Source organism: Calypte anna, chromosome 7 (genome assembly GCF_003957555.1).
Source record: "Calypte anna isolate BGI_N300 chromosome 7, bCalAnn1_v1.p, whole genome shotgun sequence".
Classification (NCBI taxonomy): domain Eukaryota; kingdom Metazoa; phylum Chordata; class Aves; order Apodiformes; family Trochilidae; genus Calypte; species Calypte anna.
In genome coordinates, this window is record NC_044253.1 from 5,049,434 (window position 1) to 5,073,998 (window position 24,565).

Sequence of the window (24,565 nt, forward strand, 5' to 3'; positions counted from 1 at the left end):
TAGCATTTTCTGCATAAGATGGATAAGACAGGTTCTCAAATGCCAGCTATTTCTGACATTTAATCTGGTATAGGTCATAAAATACCAAAGCGGAAGAACTGTTATAATTTATTTTTCACTTTAATAATAAATTTAAATTAATATAGCAAAACCACTACCTTTCTCATTCTCTTTGTATACAAAAAGTTTGTATAAAAATCATAAATGTGAAGACAAGGCATCCTTAGTTTAAAGCAGATATCTGCAGGGGATGTGATAGCTGCAGGGGATGTAGAAAACATGATTTTAAATCTCTGACAAACTGGGTCCATTTTTAATGTTTCATAGGGCCAAGAAATCCAGATATTGCTTCTCAAACTGGGTAGAAAGAGCCTCTCTGTCAAAGGCTTGGAGAGAAAAGCCACTGGAAAGTGGGATTGTGTTTGGGAAATAAAAGCCTCCTGTGCCTTCTGGTAGATTTGACAAAGAAGTTACTGCTGGTGCTGTCCTGATTTGCTCCGTGGCTGAACTAGGATCAAAGTTTAACCCATCAAACTCCCAATAAGTTTCCTCTTAGCCTGTGATTCCCCAGGCTGCAAATCAGACACTTTCAGTCATTTTTCCTTTTTTATTTTTTTCCTTTTTTATTTTTTTCTCTTTATTTTTTTTCTCTTTTTTCTCTTTATTTTTTTTCTCTTTTTTCTCTTTATTTTTTTTCTTTTGTATTTGGCAGAAAGAGTAAGTATAGATCTGATATTTGCTAAGGGATGCAGTTTTTCAGGAGCACATCAAATATCCGTAATCTTATTGTAGATGGAGAGAAAACCCCTGATTTTATTAAGATGAGAATGAGTGCAAGAGAAATTTTCTTTTCATTTTTATGAAAAAATGGAAAACCCATGAACTGAATTTTTTTTCAGGGTGTTTATTATATTATTATATTTGTTTATTATATTTGTCTCTTATATTCCAGGCATGCATTTGTTTTGCATGTACAGAAACTCCCACCTGATCATAAGGGAAGCAAGAAAGAGTATGGGTTTGCTACACATTTACTCTGCTGTGAAGTAGCACAGCTTGTGAGAGAACATTGAAGCTGTGAAAAGATATTCTAGGGTGGAAAGTTATCTGTTCATCTTATTATCATGTTTTATTCCTGCTGCACTTGGAGAGGTAGATGGGTGCACTGAAGACCATTTACAGTTCTCTCCCTTGAGAGAAAGTTTATTTGGGTGGGAAAGGAGAGGACAAAACTTTTTAAAGGTCATTATGCCTTCATTTTCTGTATATTTGGTTGCTGTTCTTAAGATAAAAGAAAATAAAGGCTTTAATCCCCTCAAAAGGTGGAAAAGATTAAACTTGAAAAATTCTATGCAGGATTTTGGTTTGATGAGCAAAACCAATAGTAGGGCATAGTTGTAACAATATAGCAAATCACAGTCCTGAATTACTGTATTAATTCACTGTTTATTTCTCTGAAAATGTCTTTTTGTGTCTAAGGAAATTATACTGGGGTGGGGGGGCCTGTTGGTGGCAAACCCAATTGGTTTTATACTGGGTCTGTTTCTATAGATGGGAAGTTTTAGGAAGAAAAAAACAAAACAGATCCAAGTTGCAGGATTTTTCTCTCCTCCCCTGTGTTGTGCTGCTGTGTTCAATAAGATCACAGATTATGACAATATTTAGCTACTTTGGCAGTGAACCAGACTTTCTGTTTTTTCAGTCTGTCCCCAAATTCACAGTTTGTGGGTCAGACCACCATCCTTGGTTCCTGCAAACAAGCAAACTTTTGTTTGAAGTGGTTATTTCCATGTAAAGAGAGAGATATTTCATTACAGATGTCCCCCCTAAGGCATCTGAGTTCAGCTTTTGGTGATTTTTGCCTCTGTTCTCTTGTGCAACAAACAGTGATTGGAGCTCAGCTCTGTGGGATGAGGCTGAGCTTTCTATCTGGGTTTTTGCTTTTATCTGCAGCTCTGTGCTGCTTCCTGCATGGCAGTAAATCTGCAGCTCTCTGTGAGAAGAAACCCTTATTATTTTACTCTTTTGCACTCATTGCTAGGATTCAAAACTGCTGGGAACATTTGGACTCTTAAGTCCTCCTGTTGCAGAAATCACGGAGGAGCTTTAATAGAGTTTCATTCCTCTGGAGCACAAAAGTCATGCAGCCAATATTTCCTTCCAAAACCAGTTTTAAAAGTTAAGGCATGTTGCTGGAGAGCCTGCTGGTTTCTAATCCTCCCAAAATAGCATTGATTTGCTGGGTGAAGTTATCCTCATGGTGATGTATGATGTGTTTTGCTAGAAAGAAGGGAGGACTCAAATGCCCAAATCCTGAAGCTTTTGCCTTTCTGCCTTCAGGAAAAATTCTTTGCCTCAAACTTGGTGATTGCTTTAAATATAGTTGTGTTAGGAAGTAGCATTCTTTGTGTACCTACGATTTACCTAGTACACAAAGGCCCACAGCCTGTTTAGTACCAAAAATGGGCTAAATCTGAGTGTGCCAGATTTCTTTTGCTTTAGATGTAGATGGAAAAGAAAATTGCTGAACCTTGATTTCAACTTTAAAGCTAATAGGATCAAAAATGGTCTTGGACCATCCTATAAAGTGTACTATTATTAAGTTCATTAGCTTCCACTCTTCTATTTGCTATTTTGCACAACACAATACTATCAGATGTGTCATGGTATTTATATATACATCCACCTCTGTCCTCTTTGGGCATTTTGAGATAGGTGGTGTACAAGAATATGTTCTTCTTCCATAGATCCAAAGAAGGATGTTTAAAACCCAGCCTGGGAATTAAAGGAACAATTAGAAGTGGGGAAAAGCTGGCTTGTTAGACAGGTAAAAGTTTAGCATCTGGTGGCTGGTAGCTGAATAGGCAAGCTTCTGGACATAGTGACAAGTCTACCACTTTCCTATTCCAAAGAGTAATAAGAGGCTGAGGACAGAAATAAAGGATAAAGATAATAATAATGATACATTAATAGAATCAACTGTAAAGCAATTTTGTACGTATTAGGGAAAAAATGAAAATTACATCATGAAATGTTGACACCTGGATGTCTTTATTGTGTTGTACAGTATTCGGCTTTTTAAGTGCATCAGAATTTCAGTTTTCAATCATCTAAATGCCCAAATATAGCTCTACAAAGAAAACTTATTTCTTTCTCAGCTAGTTAAATAGGTGGATGCTAAATGTGGTGATTGAAAGCTTGGAAAAGGGAGAAGTTGCTGAGAAAAATCAGTGGTGCTAAGGAAGCCAGGTAATGTTGGGCAGGTGAACTAAGGCAGCAAGTGTCCAGATCCGTGAAAAAGCTTCTGTGGAGGAGAGGTTGTCTTTGTCAGGAAAGGAGAACAAGTCTTTTGAGGCCCTCTTTTTGTGTTTTTGGGGCCTGATTATGAAGGCAAGATGAATTTGTGACCACTGGTGTGAAGAGAGGGATGGGGTGGTTCACTGCCAGTTTTGTTTCGTGTCAGGGTTCTTCTCCTCTGGAATTAGTTTTATTTGGTAACATGAATTTATTACTATTTGTAGGCAGGTGGGTTTGTCAGCTGAGGATGGTTTTAAACATTTAAAGAGATTTTGTTGTGGAGGGTGTGTTCCCTGTGCTTTCCTAGTTGAAATCTTGTTGGAACAACTCAAGCCATAACTTTTTGTGTTGGAGTGGGTTGGGTTTCATAGGCTGAACCCTGGGGATTCAGCAGAGGGAGGAGGATGGATGTAATAGCTGCTGATGGAATGACTGAAACTCAGCAGTGCAGTAGAGCTGTGAAAATAGCAAATGTCATCCAGTGATGGTTGAATCTCCAGCTGATGGCAGGGAAGTTACAGAGCCGTGGGACTGACACCAGAGAATTCCTCTCTGGAACAACGCATCCCATGCTGACTGTGCTTCCTCAATAACGTGACCTAAAAATTGGGATAACTGCACAGAAAGGCAACATGAACAGCCTGTCTTGTGAGAGATGAGAAAGATTGACTCTTTGCTTATCTCTAGGTAGAGAGTGAAAAAAATTGCTGTCTAGAAATAGGGGGAAGGCAGGTGAAAAGAACTGTGAAAGACAAGTAAGTGTGCTGCAGAAATCTGTGGGTATAATTTAGCCTTCAAGATATCATCATTAGTTATTAGTTATTAGATGTAGGTTTCTAATTGTTGGAGCAACAAGAAAAACATTCTGGGAGAGCTTCTGGATGGAAAAACAAGGAAAACCCTTAAATACTTTTATGAGTTTGAGAAGTCTGAAAAAAAAAGAGTGATATAGGATGCCTGCAAGAACCTGGACTTGGTAAGATGCCCCTTTTTGCTCTTGGTTAAGAATGGGCAGAACACAGGAACTGGACATTTTTAAAGAGCTAGGAGAATATTCAGAATTTCTATGCATGAAGAAGTCTGTAGTTCTCAAAAGTTAACATGCCTTAATAACATTAGATTCAGTGGCAGAATAATCACTGTTTTGTTGGACCATCAATTAGCCTCCTTGTTGGTAGTCAGTCAGCTCCTGATGAAAACCCTCAGAACTGGTAAAATATCTTACCACCCTTTGCTGAAAACAGGCAAATCCATCTGTCAGAAGGAAAATAATTGTTGAGCTGAAATAAATACTAACCCAGTGTAGCCTCCAACTCCTAAGGCAAAGGAAATAGTGTAATTGTGGGTCAGTTCATGTGTTATAAATGCAATTCGGATTTAAAACCTCGTTCTAAAACTCTGCATTAGTCTTTTAATTCAGAACTGCATTTCAAGATTACATGGTAAAGCATTTAATTTTCTTAATTTAATTTTCAGTATGCTTTGATCATACAGCAGCACTTAGGCAATTTCTTTCTTGCTCTGTTGTTTGCCTCTACATTAAAAGATAAAGTTTTAATATTGTCAGTCACCAGGAGAAGAGTAGCTTTAAAAGGAGAAGGGTACCATCTATACAAAGCCCTTTTGCTTCCTTTGCACAAACAAATGACCACCAGTGCCCCAAAACTGGAGAAACCTCTGAAATTAGATACTCTTTCCTGTGTCTGTTACTGATATATATATATAAAAATTATTTCTTGTTGGATCTAAAACCAGAATATGGTTGTAAAAGTCAAGTAGTACAGAGAGGTACAGAGTGTAGACTAGGGAACATATAATGTTGTAACAACTTATTTTAAGTCTGAGCTGGCCTTATTATTTCTGATGAAATAGATGTATATATAAGTATATACACACAGACTTTTGTCTGGTTTTGTTCCAAATTAAGCATTTGCTTAATAACTTTGTGCATCATCTGTAGTGTGCTCCTTTTGATTTATCTGGACCTGAATGTTGAGTATGTGTTTCTTAAATGTTCTTAAAGTAAAGCTAGGATACAGAATTACAATGAAGGACAAGGCTGGAATTAAAAATTCTTTTGATAAATGGAAATCCCTGTCAGGAATGGAGCTGTTCCTCAGGGATGTTATAGGTAAAGTTTATTCTGCCTTATGGCCTGATGATGGACTACATGACCTTTCAAATTCTCCTCAAGCCTTATTTTATGGTTCTGTGATCAATTCATTTTAACACTTGACAGCTGCTGTACATACATGATAAATAATTCTACTGTCCTGAATACTCTCAGTGATTAATTTATGTATTTTGCACATGAAAAACTTTACTACATTTAAAATAATATTCTTATTTGTTTGGAGATGGTAATCATAAAGGATATGGGTCTCACTTGGCTATTTAGCAAACTATTCCCAGGCTAAAACGTACTATAATGTTGAATTTCTGTGGGAGGTTACAAGGCTATAAGTTTTTATTCTTTAACATAAAGATATCTTCAGGTTTCTCTCCTGTTGCAACAATGCTGTTCTCATTAATGGTAATAATTAGGAGATAATTCACTTTATTTGGAAAATGAAATCCTGAGATTAAAATCCTGGTTTACATTCAGTCTGAAATCAGATTATAGCATGTTAAAGTCATGGCAAGGTGCTCTTCTACTTGTAACTGTAATTTAGTCTCAGAAATATTCTGAAAATATTCTCAGGTTAATCAAAATTGATTTGTGTGTATTAAACTCACCGACTGCTCATCAAGTATCAGGTTGGGAAACAAGTAGCAAGTCCTTGGTAGTTTTGCCTTTATTCTTGGATAGAATGGCTCACTGGATTTTTGGAAACATTCTAAAGCCTGAATAGCCCTCCAAGGCTGGATACAAATGCACTACAGATATATTTTGCAAACCTGGCAGTGTGGATCACTGTGTTTTGTTATACCTTGTAGGCAATGAATTGTTCCCCAAACTATGCAAGTGGTTTGTGGGTTTGCTGTTCTGGTACTTGTAACTGTCTTGCCATTTTTTATAAATAATGGTTTAAAAGATACTTAAGATTGTAAGCTAGTATCTCTGCTTATAAATCCCATCCATTTCGAAAGGCAATTATTACCTGGGGTATCTGTCGTGTAAGAAAGTGGATTTCTGTGCATTTCACTTGAAAGAAAATTGTCTGCAGTCATGAATTTGCTAGATGTGGTGAGTTTTCTTGGTCATGACATGATGATCTATATGTGTTCTGAATGATGAACCCCCTGAAATGATGAAGGCCAAAACCACACTTTGCACAGAGCCATCAGGAGCTCTGCTTGCTGCTCACCCCCTTCAAAACTTACAACATCTTATTTTCTTTCAACAGAAAGCTTTTCTTTACAGACTACGGGAATGCTGCCAAGGTTGAGAGATGTGACATGGATGGAATGAACAGGACGTGGATAGTAGACTCTAAAATTGAACAACCTACTGCTCTTGCACTAGACCTTGTCAATAAATACGTGTACTGGGTTGACATCTACCTGGATAGCGTGGAAGTTGTCGACTACCAAGGGAGGAAGAGGCACACAATAATTAAAGGCAGACAAGTAGGTGTTAATTTGCCAATCAGGAAAATGTAATATCAATAAATAAGTGTACATAATGCTAAAAGTTACAGTAATTTCAGCTGATTTTCTCTTTTTAGTCGGAATGTGTTAGAGGTTAAAAAATCCACCTGTGTGCTTTGTTTCATTTGCACTCCAGTTTGTTTTGCAGCTCATGGACAAGTTGGCATCCAGTGCCTCATTAACAATGCACCATGTAACTCACACTCCCCCTTGTAAAAGACTTCATGAGGGAAAACATGGGGCAATGAAAAGATACTAGAGAATAAATTGTTAATGACAAGAAGATGTCCTTGCCGGTTCCAGAAGGAAAGACTCAAAGAAACAAACAAAAAAATCAGAATAGCGAATCTATTCCCCTGTTCAGACCAATTTGGATGCCTTTAAATCATATTTTGATGATGGCAATAATGTTTTTCCCAGGTGATCCAGATGTTTGGCATCATAAATACAAATGCTGAGACTGTGTGAGCCTTTGTGAGCAGGAGCACATCAATTTGTGCATATTGCTTCAGCTTGAGGAGCAGGGTAGTAGGTGGCAGGGAAAGGGAGGGTTCCCTGGCAGCTGTGAGTGTTGGGACAATCGAGGGCAAATTAGGAAAGACCAAACTGTTCCTGGTTGCTTCTTGTGCTCCCAGAGCTGCCATGGGTACTATGTTTACATATGCTTCTGTCTGAGGTTAAACAGAGTGTATAAAGATGTGCAGACAGAATAAACATTTTACCTGCTCTGCTGTCATTCTTTGCTTGCTTCCAAGTGATCAATGTTTACAAAGAGACAGCTGCTTAGTGTACCTACCATTTTAAAACAGGCAGAAAATATGACAAAAACCAGTCTAGCTCACCTGGCTAAATAGCAAATGCCTTCCTGGTTTTTTTACTAAATTTCTCTGACTTCCAATCTTTAGCCAATTCTGGAGTATTGGTGTCCTTCCTTGTTCTTCCTTCTCCTTCCTTGTTCTTCCTTCTCCTTCCTTGTTCTTCCTTCTCCTTCCTTGTTCTTCCTTCTCCTTCCTTGTTCTTCCTTCTCCTTCTTCTCCTTCCTTCTCCTTCCTTCTCCTTCCTTCTCCTTCCTTCTCCTTCCTTCTCCTTCCTTTTTGGAACAGATACTTTAAAAAAAAAAGGAATACCACATCCAAAACAATTCGAGTCCCTTTAGTGGCTGTAACTGAGTTGTGCTGCTGTCACAGGAGAGGTGCTTGGTCTTTCTCTTCTTTCTGATACACAGCTGCAAAAGAGGATTGTTTATCAATTCAGAGGGATTCTTTGTTCTATAAATTAGCTAAGGAGGGAGAGGGATGCCTTTTGCCATCATGGGTGAAGGATATTTTAAAATTTGGCCTTTGATTTGGCCCCTGCTTTGGCAGGAGGGATGGACTCTGATCTCCAGAGGTCCCTTCCAACCCCTACTATTCTCTGGTTCTGTGAAAAAGAAAAACATGTTGGTGTTTTTTTCCATTCAAATGAAAAAGTAGTGATTTCACTACATTCTCTGCCCGTGTTTGCCAGAATTACTTTAGTTATTCCAAGTTACTCCTGATTAGTCCAAGGAAACAGCAGATCAGAAAATTATTCAATTATTCTCAAGAAATTTTAGGGATTGAAGTTTGTTTCATAAGTACAAGCATAGCAAAAGAGACACTTTTCCAACTGACACTTCCCAAATTGGTTTTGGTTAGAATGTCAAACACTTCCAATGATTTGATATTTTTCTGTTTGGTTGGTTGGTTTGCTTTGGTTTTTTTCTTTGTTTTTTGTTTGTTTGTTTGTTTTGATTTGTTGGGTTTTGGGGTTTTTTTTGGTTTTTGTTGTTGGGTTTTTTTGTTTGGTTGGTTGGTTTTGGCCATCTGGGAGGGTAATATCTAAGGATTGAAATCTTTGATGCACAACAGGGTTTTCTTCTCTGGGTTTTTCTGTAAGTGATGCACGTCTGAATTTCTAAGTAAATGAGCTAAGTAAATACTTTGTGGTGAACAATTTATTGATTAAAGTCATAAGAGATTCAGCCTCTGAATATCTGAACACCAGCCAACAAATCCTCTTTATTTGTTAAGCTTTTAATATTGCCAATGAGATATTTTTTATTTTCTCAATCTGTAAATCAGCACAACTGCTGGATTATGGAACACTTCATGTTTGAGCTGGGACTGGTGAACTCATTTTTTATCAAAGTTCCCAGACACATTTTAGAATTTGCTTTCTGAGAAATAAGCAGTACTGTCTGACCACAATTAGATTTAAAAAATAACATAAAGGGAACACAAGTATAGCTGAAATTATTTCTTTATTTGTTTGTGTATTTACTTAAGAAAATAGTCACTGCATTTAGCTTGCATTATTTGTCTTGTTTTGATCATAACATAATAAAAAAGCACAACCTATAAACTGTTGTATGTTTACTATATTTATTGGCTAATGCTAGTTAATCTTATTTAATCATAGTTATTAATTAATATTAGTTATTACTAATATAAGCTGCCAGGCTTAATGAAATGTGCAGGAGATCTAATTTAAAAGGCAGAGACTTGGAAGCTCAGCAGATAAATTAAGTTGGATTGCTAAGATCTTCAGTTTCCTGCCTTTTTTGTACAAACCTAATTATAAATAATAATAATAGAAATAATTTGTATGAACAAATAATAATTTGTATAAACCTAATTATATATTTCAGACTACATGAATATACTTGTAGTGCATTTTTTCATTACTTGCAAATGTTTTTGACATATTCAGAAATCTTTTTCTACTGTTTAGCATGTACAGTTCACAGTAAAGTTTTGTGGATATCCCAGAAATATTCAGCAAAAATAATATTTTATTTTCCCTTTCTTTTCCAGATTAGGCATCTTTGTGGTCTGGCAGTATTTGAGAGCTATTTATATACAGTTAATTCAGACACCCACAGCATTTTACGAATAAACAGATACAATAGCAGTGATGTTCAGCCTCTCGCTAGACATGACAATGCTAGAGAGATCCATGTATACCAGAAAAGAACTCAAACAACAGGTAAGATCAATATTCCTCAATCTAGGAAACCTGAAACCAGATATTAGGTCCTTTTGTGGTTAAAATTTCTTCCAGAAAAGTGCAACAGGAGGTGCAGTGACTTTTTGTTGCTTCATCTGCCCAATTTCTGTGCATCTCTCAGCTCTTAACACAACTGCCCAGAGCTTGGAGAACCCCCAAGGAGCCCTGCTCAGCAAGTTTTCTGCCTCCATAAAATCAGTGCTTTCAGAAGTTAACATCTTCAAAAGAAAACCCTCATCCCATCTTAGAGGTTGCCAAGAAAGCCTGGAGATGTGGGCAGCTAGCCTGAGATAAATTGCTGTTAAGTTCTCCTTGGTTTTTATAAAACCCATATTTAGCTGTTGTGAAAAGAAATATTCATTTTTGTCTCTACTGGAAAGCTTCCTACAATATCAGAATTTCTGGTAAAGTAGCAGTTGCTGAGGCCCATGGTCCAATATGACTCTAATCCTGGCTCTGATCACATAATTTCTGTATCCAGAACAGAACTTTCTGTAAAATAGCAAGGTCCAAAATGTTTACCCCTGTACTTTGTGAGAATTTTTTGATGTGACTGATGCAGCAATAAATCATCACACGACTGCTGGGACAGAAAAGCTAACTCATCAATTCTGGTGATCAGCATCAAAGTTATTAGACAGACTGACTGCTTGGAGAGAAGTTCCTCAAGTGGGAACAAACTCTGAATTGATGTAGACTGGGTGAAGAAATCTTCACCCTGTAGCTGAGGGCAGTGATTTGCAGATGTGTCTGAAGGAGGCTGTAAAGACTCCTTGCTCATGTACCCCTGAGGGACTCAGGTTGAGCAGAAGAGAGACATGAGCACAGTGGAACCTTTTATTACATTCTGAGAATCCTCTGTTCCCATTGCCTCTTGTTCTTTGCTCTGCTACTTCTTTTCTGTGAATGGACAGAAAAGAATGTTTGTTTCTTGTCGGGATTCACTGTAAAGGCTTCTTCACTTAGAGTTTCTCTATGCTTTTAACAATATTGGCCATTTGTTTACCTTTTTTATTTTTTTTTTTAAATAAAGAAAAAAAGAAATATATTTTGCTTTAAATAACGAAGCAAAAGCTTGACCAAAATGAAAAAGGATAAAAACATTTTTGAACTAAAATACTGTTGGCCTAATGTAGTCCAGCTTAGGAAATGTAAGACAGAAAGGTAGATTTTGTTTGCTCATTGGATTTACCTCAACTTTTAAAAAATGAATTTGATATGTTAGTAATCTCATTTTGACCTGTGCATTTGAAAATATGGAATCCACAAAAGGAAATATTTTGACTCTTCAGCTGGATATATGTCCCAACTGTAAAGATGTGGAAAAACATTACAAGGTTTGTTCTGTTCTTTTTGCTTCTGCACAGGTAGAAGGGGGTTTTCTAATGGAGTTCAATTAATATAAAACTTCCTTGGCATGGGTTTCACTCTGTTCCCAAAAACCTAACCAACCAGTTAAATAAACCAAAGCAAGAAACAGCCAAGGGGAAAAGTGTCAGCTGCTCCAGTGGGTTGCTGCCTGGCAAACTTTGTGCAGAAGCTTATTCAAAAAGGGCTGACTACATAAAGCAATGGGGATAGGCACAGGATGGCCCTTTGGATTGCTTGTCCAGTTAAGGCATCACCTTAAAATAACACCTCCTGTCTCAGTTATTTGCTGGAGAAAGATTTATGGTGACACAAATTCCCTTTTTTCCTCTTGTCTAAACTTTCCACATGCTGATGCATATAATTACCTTGCTTTAAATGGATTTCAACCTTGCTGTGTTTTTTTTATCCTGGCTTTAGTCAGAAGCCATGCGTGTGAGGTGGATCCATATGGGATGCCAGGGGGATGTTCACACATCTGTCTACTCAGCAGCAACTACAAAGCACGGACCTGTCGCTGCAGGACTGGCTTCATCCTGGGGAGTGATGGCAGGTCATGCAAAAGTATGTTATTTAAATCAGTCACTGATATTTAAAAGTATATTTCTGGGTGAGATTTAACCTGCTTATCAATAGCAACATGAAACACATGGGGCTGGTTTGGGGTAAAAATTGGTTGTAACATGTACCTGGTGCTTTGTTCGTGTATTCCTTTCATTCCCTTAAAATGATTTGATTTGGTTTAGTTCATACAAGTGTCAAATCAAACCTGGGATGCTGCTTAAAGCATTCCAAAAATCATCACAGGTTTTCAATTTGTCTGTCTTACTCTTTTTTTTTTTTTTAATATATATATATATAATTATTCTCTCAGTGCATAAATACAGAAATGCTTTGAAATAGTTTGTCACATCTAATTTGTGCCCATACAATCAACTTGTGTAACTCACATTCATTCCTGTGAATAATTTGAGCAAGTTTTTTGTTTGGCAGCTTTTTTTTGTGTGTGAAAGCAAGTTTGATTTCTGTAACTATGGCAGTACCTGACATTTTATAATATATACCTAATATTAGGAACAACATCTGTTGGTCACCTACAGCCAACAGGACAGTCCTGGAAGTTTTGGAAACACCTGGTTTTGTCTGGTTTTTTTCTGTCAAAATGCATTGAATTATTTCAGATGAAAAGCATGCAATTAGGTACTTTGAATGCTGGTAGATGGTTTTATTTGACCTCAGACCAACCTTCTATGGTTTTCACTAACACTTTCTACAGGAAAAACCTTAAGAGACATTAGGAAAAGTATGTATCTTAAAGAATTTTAAGATATTGATAGTACTAAGGGGATATTTATGAGTATCTTCACGAAAAAAGAAAAATCACATTACTAATCTTCAGTTATTCGTAATCAACCCATTTGATTAAATTGTGCAAATCCTCAGAAATAGGATATATTGGTGTCTATCTCAGTATGAAAAGAAAAAGCTTTTTTGTTGAATCCCTCCCCATTGGAAAGAAATATGCTGTCATCTTTTGTCTTATTTGTTTCTGAGGAACTTCATGTGACAAAATTGCTGTTTTGTATTTACTGGAGTTTATGGTCCTGTTAAAGTTAATGATTACTTTACTCAGGGTCTCCATTACCCTGATAGATTCTAATGAATTGTAAAATTAAATGTCAACAAAAATATATATATGCCCATTTCACAGTAGATACAAAGTTATTCTGTGATCTACCAGTGCTTTTCTATGTGAATTTTTATGGGAAAACAATAATTAGATGTAAGCAGCTCACTGAAGTAATTTGTATTATAATTAAGGTAATATAATTGGCTTGATTTCTTGAGCTCGGATACCTTTGGAATACATGAAAGTTTAATTTTTAGTACTGACTAACATTTCTGCTCCCCCACTAATTGTACCAGTTAATTAAAAAGTGGCATTATGCACCGTAAAGACGATTAGGCAGCATCAGTTGTTTATGTTTGTAATCTTTCTTTTGCAGGACCAAAGAATGAATTGTTTCTTTTTTATGGGAAGGGACGCCCAGGAATAATACGTGGAATGGATCTGAATACCAAAGTGTCTGATGAGTACATGATCCCTATAGAAAATCTGGTCAACCCTCGTGCTTTGGATTTCCATGCTGAAACCAACTACATTTACTTTGCTGACACTACCAGTTTCCTAATTGGACGTCAGAAAATTGATGGCACAGAGAGAGAAACAATCCTCAAAGATGGTAGGTGATGCCAATTGATAGTGACAGTGTGAGAATTCCACTAGGGAAAAACTGCACTGACATTTACAGATCATTTAAACCTTTATCTAAATCTCCTGTGGAAAGCAAACCCAAACTTAGACCTTAAACAGAGTTGGAGATATTTCCTGTTTAACAACTTCCTTTTTATTTTTCCTGAGTGCCAAAATGTTTGGTTAAGCTTCTCTGTTGTGAGTTTTTACTTTGTCCATTCAACCTTACACCCACCAGTAATTCCTACACCTCCACTGCATTCTTTCACTAGTTATATACAATCATGGAATCATAGAATCATAGAATTGGCTGGGTTGGAAGGGACCTCAGAGATCATCGAGTCCAACCCTTGAACCACCGTTGCAGTTGCTAGACTGCATTATGAACCCATAATGTAATGCTTTATAATTATTCACTGAGCTATCCCATATCCTTGTGGACTTAATGAGACTTCTTCACTCCAACCTGTGTCACAGTGTGGATTCTGGAGCTTATTCAAGTAGTTGACAATAAATTGGGAGGGAATCCTGAGGGTGGGAAACCTCCTATCCAGAGGGACCTCAACAGGTTGGATGGATGGGCTGAGGCCAAATGTGTGAGATTTAACAAGGCCAAGTGCCAGGTCCTACACTTGAGTCACAAAAACCCCATGCAATGCTACAGGCTTGGGAAAGAGAGGCTGGGAAGATGCTCAGAGGAAGAGGACCCCAAGGGGTCTTAGTCTAGAGCCAGATGAATGTGAGCCAGCACATGTGCCCAGGTGGCCAAAAAGGCTAAGAGCATCCTGGCTTGTGTTGGAAATAGTGTGGCCAGCTGGAGAAGGGAAGGGATTGTCCCCTGCACTTGGCACTGGTGAGGCCTTGCCTGGAATCCTGTGTTCAGTTCTGGGATCCTCACTACAGGAAGGACACTGAGCTGGTGGAGCAAATCCAGAGAAGGGCAACATGGATTATCCAATGATGTGTTATTGATAGTCCTAATACTTAAAAAGTCTAAAAAAATGTCACTCTAATCCTCCCCCTGCTACTTGCCCAGGAGGTTATATTGTTAGTTAGAACTTGTGTAGTTTTATAATTTATCTTGTTTTAAAAAAAACTTGTAAATGTATTTTTCATTATTTAAAAAATTAATATGGCCTCCAGCCATACTACCTCAGCAGGGACAGATTAAATCATTTCTTGCTATAAGGCTACTAGAGAAAATCAGGTTTGTCAGGTATGGCAGGTGATGGTTTAATATTTGCTCTGAACAGCGTGCTGCTAAGGAACTGTATCTATGGGAGGTGTCACTTCTCAGATTGGAAGTTGTCATTTTTTGTGCCTATCAGGTTTTGCAAGACCAGATCTGTTAGCTCAGGCAACCCATAACTCAGATAATTCCAGTTTACCTACGTGAGAGCCTGATCCCACAAGCTGGAAACTGAGAACACTGAGCACCTACCACTGCTGGGGTTTGGTTTCCCATACAGTTTCAGCTGTGATTTCTTATTTTTCACTTTGGGAAAGAAACTGCTGGGTAGTGTTGATAAGTGACAGCCCCCAGAATGGCCTCTGCTAGAGCTGGCAGCACAATGCATTAGTGTTGTACCTACACCAGCTACAGAAAGTGACACTTGAGTGTAAAATTTTTCAGTTGAAGTAACATAAACATAAAGCTCTGGGGTTTTTGACTTGTCTTCCATTCCCCCTTATGGTGTTTGGGGTTGCTGTGAGCCTAAAAGTGTTGTATTATTCCCTGGTAAATATGAACAAAGATCACGGCTCATTTTGCATAAACAAGGTCAAAATAAGTCTATAAAGATCTGTAACATCTGTTTAGGAGTTTGGTATATAGAAAATTTATTTTTTCCTCAGGTTTTCTTATTAATCTAGTTTTTTAGGCACTCTGTGTGCATTATTTAATTAACATTGATGTGCTAGATCATTCTGTAACAAGTTAAAGTGAACTTTAAACAGTAACTTCACAAAAAAGAATGCAAAATCCTCTATGGGGTTGTGCTGTAGAATTATCCTTTATTTTAGAACTTTCTGATTATATTTATCTAATTAACATGAGGGCTTTTTGTTTCAAATGGCATTTGATTAAAAAACAAAGATGCTCCAAATTTACCACAGAAGACATAGTAGCTCAGGCACTGTAGCTATTATATAAAACTGAATAAACTTGTAGCAATATGCTTGTAAAGTTTAGGAGGTATTTAGCATTCTAATCTTAATACCTAACTTAGCTGTTGATACTAATACAGTTCATATTTAGATTGGTTTCATCTCCCAAAGAAGAAAAAAGCCAAACCTTTCTCATGAAAAAGCTGGTTTTATTAGTATAAAACTGTGTTTAACCTTAGATATCAAACAGGCTAAAAACAAAATGTGTTTTGAACAGTTCAGTCCTTGTACTCCAGCTTGATTTTGGTCATGTCAGGATGTCCTTGAGTTGAGCAAAATCTGCTGAACCCCCTCTGAGCCCTTAAAGGACTTTTCTTTCACTCCTGAAGCTTGTCTCTGTTACCTGTTCTGTCCAGTACTCTTTTTCTTTGAGCTTTGGGCTCGCAGCATCTTGGATCCTCTCCTCTTTTCCCTACCATGCTTTGCACTTCTCTCTTTGCATACTTGATCCCTCCAAGAACCAAGGCCACTCTCACACTGTCAGAGCTCCAGCTGCCCTGGCATTGCCTTTTTAATAGAATGCAGCAAAGACAACAAATACAACTGAGAGTGTACCAAAACCTGGGTGACCTGCTGGCTCTGATCTTGCTCATTCTGACTGACCTCTGACTGATCCAAAAGCGTTTGGTCCTTCAGCTGCTTCTTGTCAGGCTGGCTGGTTGCTGGGTTAGGTGTGTCACCATCCTGCTGTTTCACACCCTCCATCTGGACAAGTGAATTTTGACAAGCTTTTAGATCACAAGGGAAAACCTATCCCCAAAAGTCTAGTGATGTTTAGGTGTATCAGAAATACAGATTAAAAAAAAACAAACCAAAATAACCCCCATCACCTTAGTCTATGTTTTTCCCCCTCCACAGTTTTCTCACATCATGTCTCACAGGATGTCGTGTCATCTCCACACCCATAACTGAATTTAATTCTAGTGTCTTAAATGCCCATGGTTTGGTTGACACTTTGCTGGGTACCTTTGCCTCTCTGTAATATCTTTTGAAACTTTAGAATTATTTCAGCTTCACTTGCTACATTGGGCAGAGATCCAACGGTAATTAAAACCCAAAAATTTAATAAAAATAGAAGAGATATCAAGGAGTGATTTGCAAGTTCACTCGTACTGATTTCTGCAGCTGGGCATAGGAGTATGAACACAGAAAGTGTGAAACTGAATTATAAAGGAAGAGAAGAAAAAAATGTCCCTACTGTTCAGATAAGTCAAAAGTAGAGGTAGTAAGGCTTCAATTGTTCCCATGTTCAAAGAAATGCACTTTGGAAAAAAAACCAAACTGCTGGAGATTTTACTTTTAGTTTCTGTTACTGTTCAGGTCACTGCAGGGTGGTAGATAATACTTTGCCATTCAAGGGTTAAAGAAAAAAATCAAACAGAACAAAACCTACCAAGTGTAAAATGACATCAGTTTTATATACATACATACATACATCTCTGAGTGTTTCATTTACCATAATCAATATGCATGGGATTGAGTAAGTACAGTTAGAATTATAGATGGCATTAAATCTAGAAAGAACCTCTAGTCAGAATCCTGAACTACTCTAGACATTGTTAATTTCTTCAAGACAAACTTGTTTCTCAATTCGTTTTATATAATTCTATATTTTTGACAAATTGTTTCATTTTTTTAAAAATCTCATTTTCCTATTTATATGTATTTTTCTGTGCTGTCTCTCTACTGCCATTGCACCCAGAGGATATTAATAAGGAAAAAAAAAAAACAGTTTAGAAAATATTATATGGTTTTTAACTTTCAGTAGCCATCAGCTTTTTTGAATTTTCTGCATTTAAATAGTGTAAGCATACTGACTGAAGTATCCCAAGGGGATCCTTGTTATTTTTAAGTTTTAGTATACAGTGAGTTGGCACCATAAATTTAAAGTACTTCAGTATTACATTTAAATGCATTTTGCTTTTTAAAAAAAAACAAAATCGTTTTAAAAGTAACAAATGAAATATTTTGCAGTGCCTCATGGTAACTTGATAGGTAATGTGGTGGTATTAGAATCACTACAAAACATAGTTTAACAAAAAGGCTATAAGGTAATTTATCATGTTCCAATGCTTCTGAGATTGCAGTGGCACTTTTCATGGATGCTGTTATTGCTTCCAAGTGTAGGAAAAGCCCAATATTTCATTTATTCAGTAAAACTGTCATATTTTATCTTGGTGTATTGTTGATGACATACCTGTGGGTTATAGTAAGCAGAAAGGTTTTGTGAATTGTACTGATTTCTTCTGGGGAATAAGGTAGATGCCAAACACCATTACTCTAATAACCTAAAATATACATTGGTGAAGAGTTCGTCCCAAGGAAAACGTCTGACAGGCTGCAAACCAAAATTTGTAGGTATCATCAAGTTCTGAATGTAAGAGCTTCCCACTTACTGTGTTATGGGTGGGGGGAGCATCTTGGTGGAGAAATCTGGGAGAAGATTTAGACAGTGGCAACACAGCACCACTGCACAGGGCTGTTGTAGTAACAGTGACTCTGATAACAACTTGAAATGTCCCAAATAAGCATTTCAGGAGTTCATGTGAAGTTGTTTTCTGGAAAAATGACCTTAAGCTACATGTCATGCAGCACAGTTCAAATAATAAACAGTTGTGTTCAGCTTAGCAGATTTACATGTGTTCCTCTGGTGTAAGCAGAATTTAAGTAGGATCATTGATTCTGTCATTTCAGCATTTCTTAAAAAATGCAACTTTTATGGACATTGCAATAAAAATGTCTAAGGGTCGTGTTTATTCTGAGAAAAATGTTTCCAAATCTCCAGTGTTGATCAGAAAGTGACATCAGCACTGGTGAGAAAGAATGAACCTGATGAGAGCATTGGCATTACTGGTATCAGTATGAGCAGGAAAAGCCATTTTTCATTCCGTTTTTCAAATCTTGATTCATGTCATTGAGATTATGCTGTAGGAGTGTATATCTGAGTCTGACAAGTAATGCAATCCCTATTGTCAAGAAGCATCATAATAAGGAGGAGGTTTGTGTAGTGGGTGTGAGGGAATGGCTGCTTGGGGTTTTTTAAATGTTTTTCACCTTCATTTTTATCACAGCAAAGGGAGGCATCACCTTGGTGCTGTGAATTTTCAGGTTTAGTGGAGAGACTCACTGGAGTCACACCATTAATCCATTACCCCTTACTGTTTTTTTAATCCATTTTGCCTGTGACAAGATGCCATAGAAAGTAACCCTAAAACCAACATTTTCACCTTGAGTTTTACCACCTAAAGCAAGCAAACAGGGTGCTCTCAGCCTTCAGAAGGTGGTGGGAGACTCTCCCAGGGGTGCTGCTGATCAGCGTTGGTCCTGGCCCTCTCTGAGGAACCAGGGGTTGGGGTGTCAGAGGTTTTTTGGGTGCTGGGGAGCCCTGGGAAGTGGTGTGGAGAGGTGGCTCTCTTGGAGCCACAGAGCTGAACTTTGGGATTCAACCCTGAGGGCTCAGCATGGTGAGGACGCCCTAACCAGGATGCCTTCCCTGCTCTGGAAGGGAAATCTGGACCTTCCATGATCTTTCAAGATCCCTTCCAACCCCTGACTTTCTGTCATTTGGTCATTCTGTGGTGTGAAGTGGACACAGCCCCTTGCTTGGAGGGCTTTTTATGGGGTATGAGCTGAGTTTTTTGGGGGAGGCTGGGCAGGTGCCATGAAAAACTTTGTCCCACGTTCAGGAGGGCAGAGGTTTAGGGTTTTCTGGTGGAGGGGTACGTGGAGAAGTGGATTTCTCTTGCCCAGTGAACTCTGCCTTGGAGGGACTGAGGGAAAAGGGGTAATGAGTGCCTGGGCTGCTGAAGGCCATTGAAGGTTTAGAGAGCAGAAAAGGTGGTGGCCAGCAATGCCATAGCTCAAGCTCCATCACTCACCTGACCGGTACCATGTCTCTGGTATCACCTGGCCAATAGTGAGGTCATCCTGGAGATGAGGTGTGACCATGGTGGGGGAAACATGCCAGAGGATTGCTGGAGCATCATCTGTGGAGCAAAGGGTGATTCCTAAAGTGGAGCAGTGCCTCAACCTTCACAGGAATACAAAGACCCAGAGAGAATGTCTGGAAATTCCCCATATCACCCTCCCCCTAGCACCTAGACTTTGATCTTGCTGAAACAAAAGGGAAAGGATGTTATGGAAGAGAGAAGGAAAACCTTTTCTAGAACTTCTGCTGTCTGTACAGGAGTAGGAATCATGGGGGAGGTGGCAGAGCTCCATTTATAGCTTTGGGGGGTAAGCTTGAGGGAAAACTTGTTGCTTGGGGAGTTGTTCAGCTGCTTTCCAAACTGAGAAACCTCCATACTGTGTGCAATGAACATTGTGGGTTTATTTTGGGTCTGGATGGAACCCTACCACTGCCAAACTCTCAAGCCCATTGGTACCTCAGATGGGAGCTCTCTTGAGTCATGTGTTGCTTGCAGTGCTCACGATTTGCTCATGTTTGGCTTTAGAGAATAATTCTGACTGGTGGATGTTCTTTCTTAGGTGTTTTGCAAGGTCAAGGCACAACTGAAGAAGTGTAACTTGAATACCTATTTTGCTTATTTGTAAAATGAGAGTGAAACTTGTGATTTGGGTAAAAGCAAAAGATTCCAAGTAGTAGAGCTCATCCCAGAAGCTGTTCTTGGCTTGGGTGATATCACAGTTTAGGATAATATTAAGTAAATATTCACACAGGTTGACTATGGTTACCAGATGGAGGGTTATGGTTTAATACAAAAATACAAATGATTTATGACCAGTTCTTTTATTTTGTAATTTTTTCAGCAAAAACTAAGTAAATCTTGATGTTGTGTTTGATAAATATTAAATTCAGATTCAAAGAAATAATCTAATTTAACTATATGGGCCACATATTGCTCATGGTTTTTACTGATGCATAATAAACATATTATATTAATCTCTTATTACTGCCCTCTCTCAACAGATCTTGATAATGTAGAAGGCATAGCAGTGGACTGGATTGGAAATAATCTGTATTGGACAAATGATGGCCACAGGAAAACAATTGCTGTAGCCAGGCTGGAAAAAGCTGCTCAGAGTAGAAAAACTTTGTTGGAGGGAGACATGTCCCACCCTAGAGGAATTGTTGTTGATCCTGTCAATGGGTATGATGTAGACTAATTTGTGTTGTTTCATTATTGTCTTTTTATTATATATATGACCTTGAAATTTGCTTAGGCTGCCATCTGTAGAGTCATGAAGTAGTCTGTAATGCTATAGGAGTCCATAATATCTTTAATTCCTGCTCAGCATTCTTGCCTGAAGCTTTCAGAAGAATATGTATGCCCAGACACTGTTGAATTTATGTCCAATTAATCTCAATGTGATTCACCTTTTTCTCATACAAATTGAGTGTCTAAGACCTACATGTATTTTTAATACTAAGGGAGCTTTATAATACTCTCCTTCCTTTCTCTCTTCTTAAGTCTCAATATCTGAAGATAATTATAACCATATCCTTGTTCACACTGATTTACAAAACTAAATGAGACAGGTACTTTTCATTACTTATGAGCATAATTAATTGTGATAGGCTGCATAATAAAAAGGACATTATATTAGTGTGGCATCGTTAGGGTTTACCTAAAACTTTGCTGTTCCTTTCATTAGGGAATTGTCACTGGAGAATGATGGAGGCAGGTAATTCAGTGGGGCTGGAATGATTGCTGTTTTCCTAGTACTAAGTATGTATTTACACTATCAGGTTTTCATTTTTGAGCTTGTCCTTTGAGGAATGGAAGTGACTGTGGATAGGCTGCAATTAATTAAGGTCAGATAGTAAGGATGTAAAATCAGACCACAAACCATAACCATACCTACAATTACTTTGTTAAATTTTCCAGCTGAGTAAGTGCATGACACAGGCAATAGTGTATGAAGATGTATTGTCTGAAAAGGGCTATTATATAAAATACTTTTCTATAAAATAGAAATGTGTGCCCTTCATGATTATAGGTCTCGTGGAAGCTTTTCCTGAGGGATGGTATTTATTATGGCATTTTAATTATGTTTAAAAAATATTACTCTTGATTTAGCCAATATACAAGCACTAACTGCATTTTGAGGTACAATTAAAGCACATTAATGCAAATGTCTGTCACTGTAAGCATGTTTTAGCTTGTGATATGATAACTAGAATAAGTACAGACAAAAAGTTAATGGAGAAAGAGTCAGTAAGTGCTGTTGAGCAGTCAGGTAAATATTTGGAAAACATTTTCCAATAAAATAAATACCATATTCACCTGCAGCCCTGCCTCAGCTTCCAGGTACCCACAGGTTTTATAATTCTGTGGTTAATTCTAGTGTTGAGTCAAACATACAATGAAGTTTATAAGTTTAATGGATCAGAAATTGATCAATGTTCTTAGCATATATTTACAAAATATTAGAAGAACCCAAACCAATCTCCTAGGCACAGCTGCATATCTTTAAACCTGTGTGATGATGGTGCAATTTTTTCTTTATCTTTACCAATCTCTTCAATGAAAAGCAGATTGATCAAATTATGTTTATACATAAAAGTGTATTTGAACAAAACTTTTGACTTGTAGGTTTGGTACTTGACACAGATTTGATACCAGAACTGTTTATCATTTCAGTGTTTCATTCTTTTGTATATTCAGAATTTATATTCCAGGACTTTATTCTTAAAAGTGCAGACACTTAAGTAGGTTGGGGTCACACAAGTTATTTCAGAAAACACAAACCTGGTGAAATCAAAAGTGAGGCACAGAAATACCAATTAAATCCTGGCAATGCTGACAAAGTAGGATCCATTTAAGATACCTGTGATGTTTTTCCTCTATTTAATGCTTAATAATTGAAATCCTAGATTTGACTTTAAAAGTAAATGCCTACTGCTGAATAAATGTTTTCAGCACATTCATGTCCCTGTGTGTCATATGATCTGAAATGGCTTTTAGATGCTTCATAGATTATGTACAGGACTTCTGTTTCTTCTCATAAAGCCATTTTTCTTTTGTGAAAATAAATAATAATAATTTAAAAAAAAGTAAGGAAAAAGGTGGTGGTTTTTAGCATATTTGCCACCTTCAGCTTTCTTACACATTCCACTTGTGTAATTCAAATTGTTGCAGTCAGGGTTGTCATTAACAGGTCTGTAAGAAGGAAAAAAAATCACCAAACCAAACACAAAACCCTCCAAAAAACAACAATCAAACAAAAACCAATGTAGGGTGTGTTTTTTAGTGTCTAATGGAGCAGGGCTTAAAGAATGAATCTGAACCACTACTTGTAGATGAATTATTACATTACTTGATTAGTTTTTTCCAAAGTAGCATAGATATTTTTCAGAGTTGTTTTGGTTATCTACACCTTTATATTACAAACCATAAAATTATGCTAAAAACTGCCTGCCACTATTTTCCAAGTAGTGAAAATAGTTTCCATCTCTCTTCCTAAAAAAATTTGTCAGGGACTGAGTGCCCATAACAAGTTTTTTTGAGTAATTTGGCTGCTTCATGTGGGATGATAAATCCACAGAATGTCAAGGTTATCCTGTAGCTATTAAACTGATGCATAATTAATAAATGTATTGCAGCTTGTTTTGGTAGTGTTAAGTTTAATAAAAAGCAGATTTGCATCATAAAGATAAATTAAATTTTGGGAAAAAAAACTGTAGAAGTTTGAACTTTGTGACCAAGTCAATTGGTTGGTTTTTAAAATATCATAATTCTGGTGGAATTAAATAAGGTTTTAAATAGTTTTTTAACTTCTCATGTCAGCTTGCCTTTTTGGTATTCATGTAATTGATGGCAACAGGGGGAAAACACCATAAGTGGAATTTCAGCAGTGTCTGTAGCAGTGGAAAGAGACACGCAAAAGTTAAAATAATTCTGGTTTGTGGATAAACTGTTGCAAACTGCTGCTGAAAGTCTCCAGTGTAATTCCCATGATTAAGATAGCATCTCAATGTTCATTTTTATAATTTCCTAGCTGGATGTATTGGACAGACTGGGAAGAAGATGAAATAGATGACAGCGTGGGAAGAATTGAGAAGGCATGGATGGATGGCTACAGTCGGCAGATTTTTGTAACATCAAAGATGCTGTGGCCAAATGGTTTAACTCTGGACTATCATGCCAATGTATTGTACTGGTGTGATGCCTATTATGATCACATTGAAAGGATATTTTTGAATGGAACTGAGAGAAAGGTAAAAGAAAAACACTGCTGTTTTGCCACAGGCATGCTCTTTCCCTGGATTTGATTGTGTTATGTTAAAAATATTTGCTAAGCTTTTTAAAGTCTGCATAACCCCTCAGCATGTCCAGTGTCACCTCTTGAAACAAGCAATGCTGCCAGGCTCCCGCAGGATCACTTAATATAGCTTAAAATTTTTTTCATCTTTAGAAAGTGACTAAAATCTAATATATTTTTTAATCTTTTTTTTTTTCCTCATGTGACAATGAGCTACATTTTGATTGAGCCACGAAGCTACAAAGAGGTTTTCAGTAGAAAAAAAAAACCATCTTGCTTTGGCTCTGCTAGAGAGCAGCTTTCATTTGACTTCACTGGATAAGCTCCTTTCAATGAATCTGAGCACCCCGTTTGAGCATTTCTGGTAATATGCAGAGGGGCAGCTCTCTGCAAGTGCAAAGGTGGAGAAAAACTGGTATAGTTTTTACTGGTATCTGTACTAGCTAGATACAAGTCTGTATAGAAGTTCTGTGTTCTTTTGTAAAAGTAACAAGTACAGAGCAGACATTTGGAAATCAGTTAAAGCCTAGACAGGAGTCTGATAATTTGGGGAAGATTTAGCATCTGCTTCCTAAAGTTAGTACCCTGACATCATCATTAGCTGAGAATGGGGGGCATGAAATCCTTCTGTGGGAT

At 37.5% G+C, this 24,565-nt stretch overlaps 1 protein-coding gene across 1 annotated transcript in view; it reads left to right on the forward strand.

The window, feature by feature from the left end:
- The window catches only part of LRP1B (LDL receptor related protein 1B), a 637,314-nt gene that overhangs the window by 400,662 nt on the left and 212,087 nt on the right, over positions 1-24,565 (forward strand). Inside the window, exons 9-14 of the mRNA XM_030454074.1 lie at positions 6,645-6,867; positions 9,723-9,894; positions 11,704-11,847; positions 13,290-13,526; positions 20,634-20,814; positions 23,666-23,885. Of these exons, the coding sequence (XP_030309934.1) occupies positions 6,645-6,867; positions 9,723-9,894; positions 11,704-11,847; positions 13,290-13,526; positions 20,634-20,814; positions 23,666-23,885 (1,177 nt within the window). The remainder of the gene's footprint in view (positions 1-6,644; positions 6,868-9,722; positions 9,895-11,703; positions 11,848-13,289; positions 13,527-20,633; positions 20,815-23,665; positions 23,886-24,565) is intronic.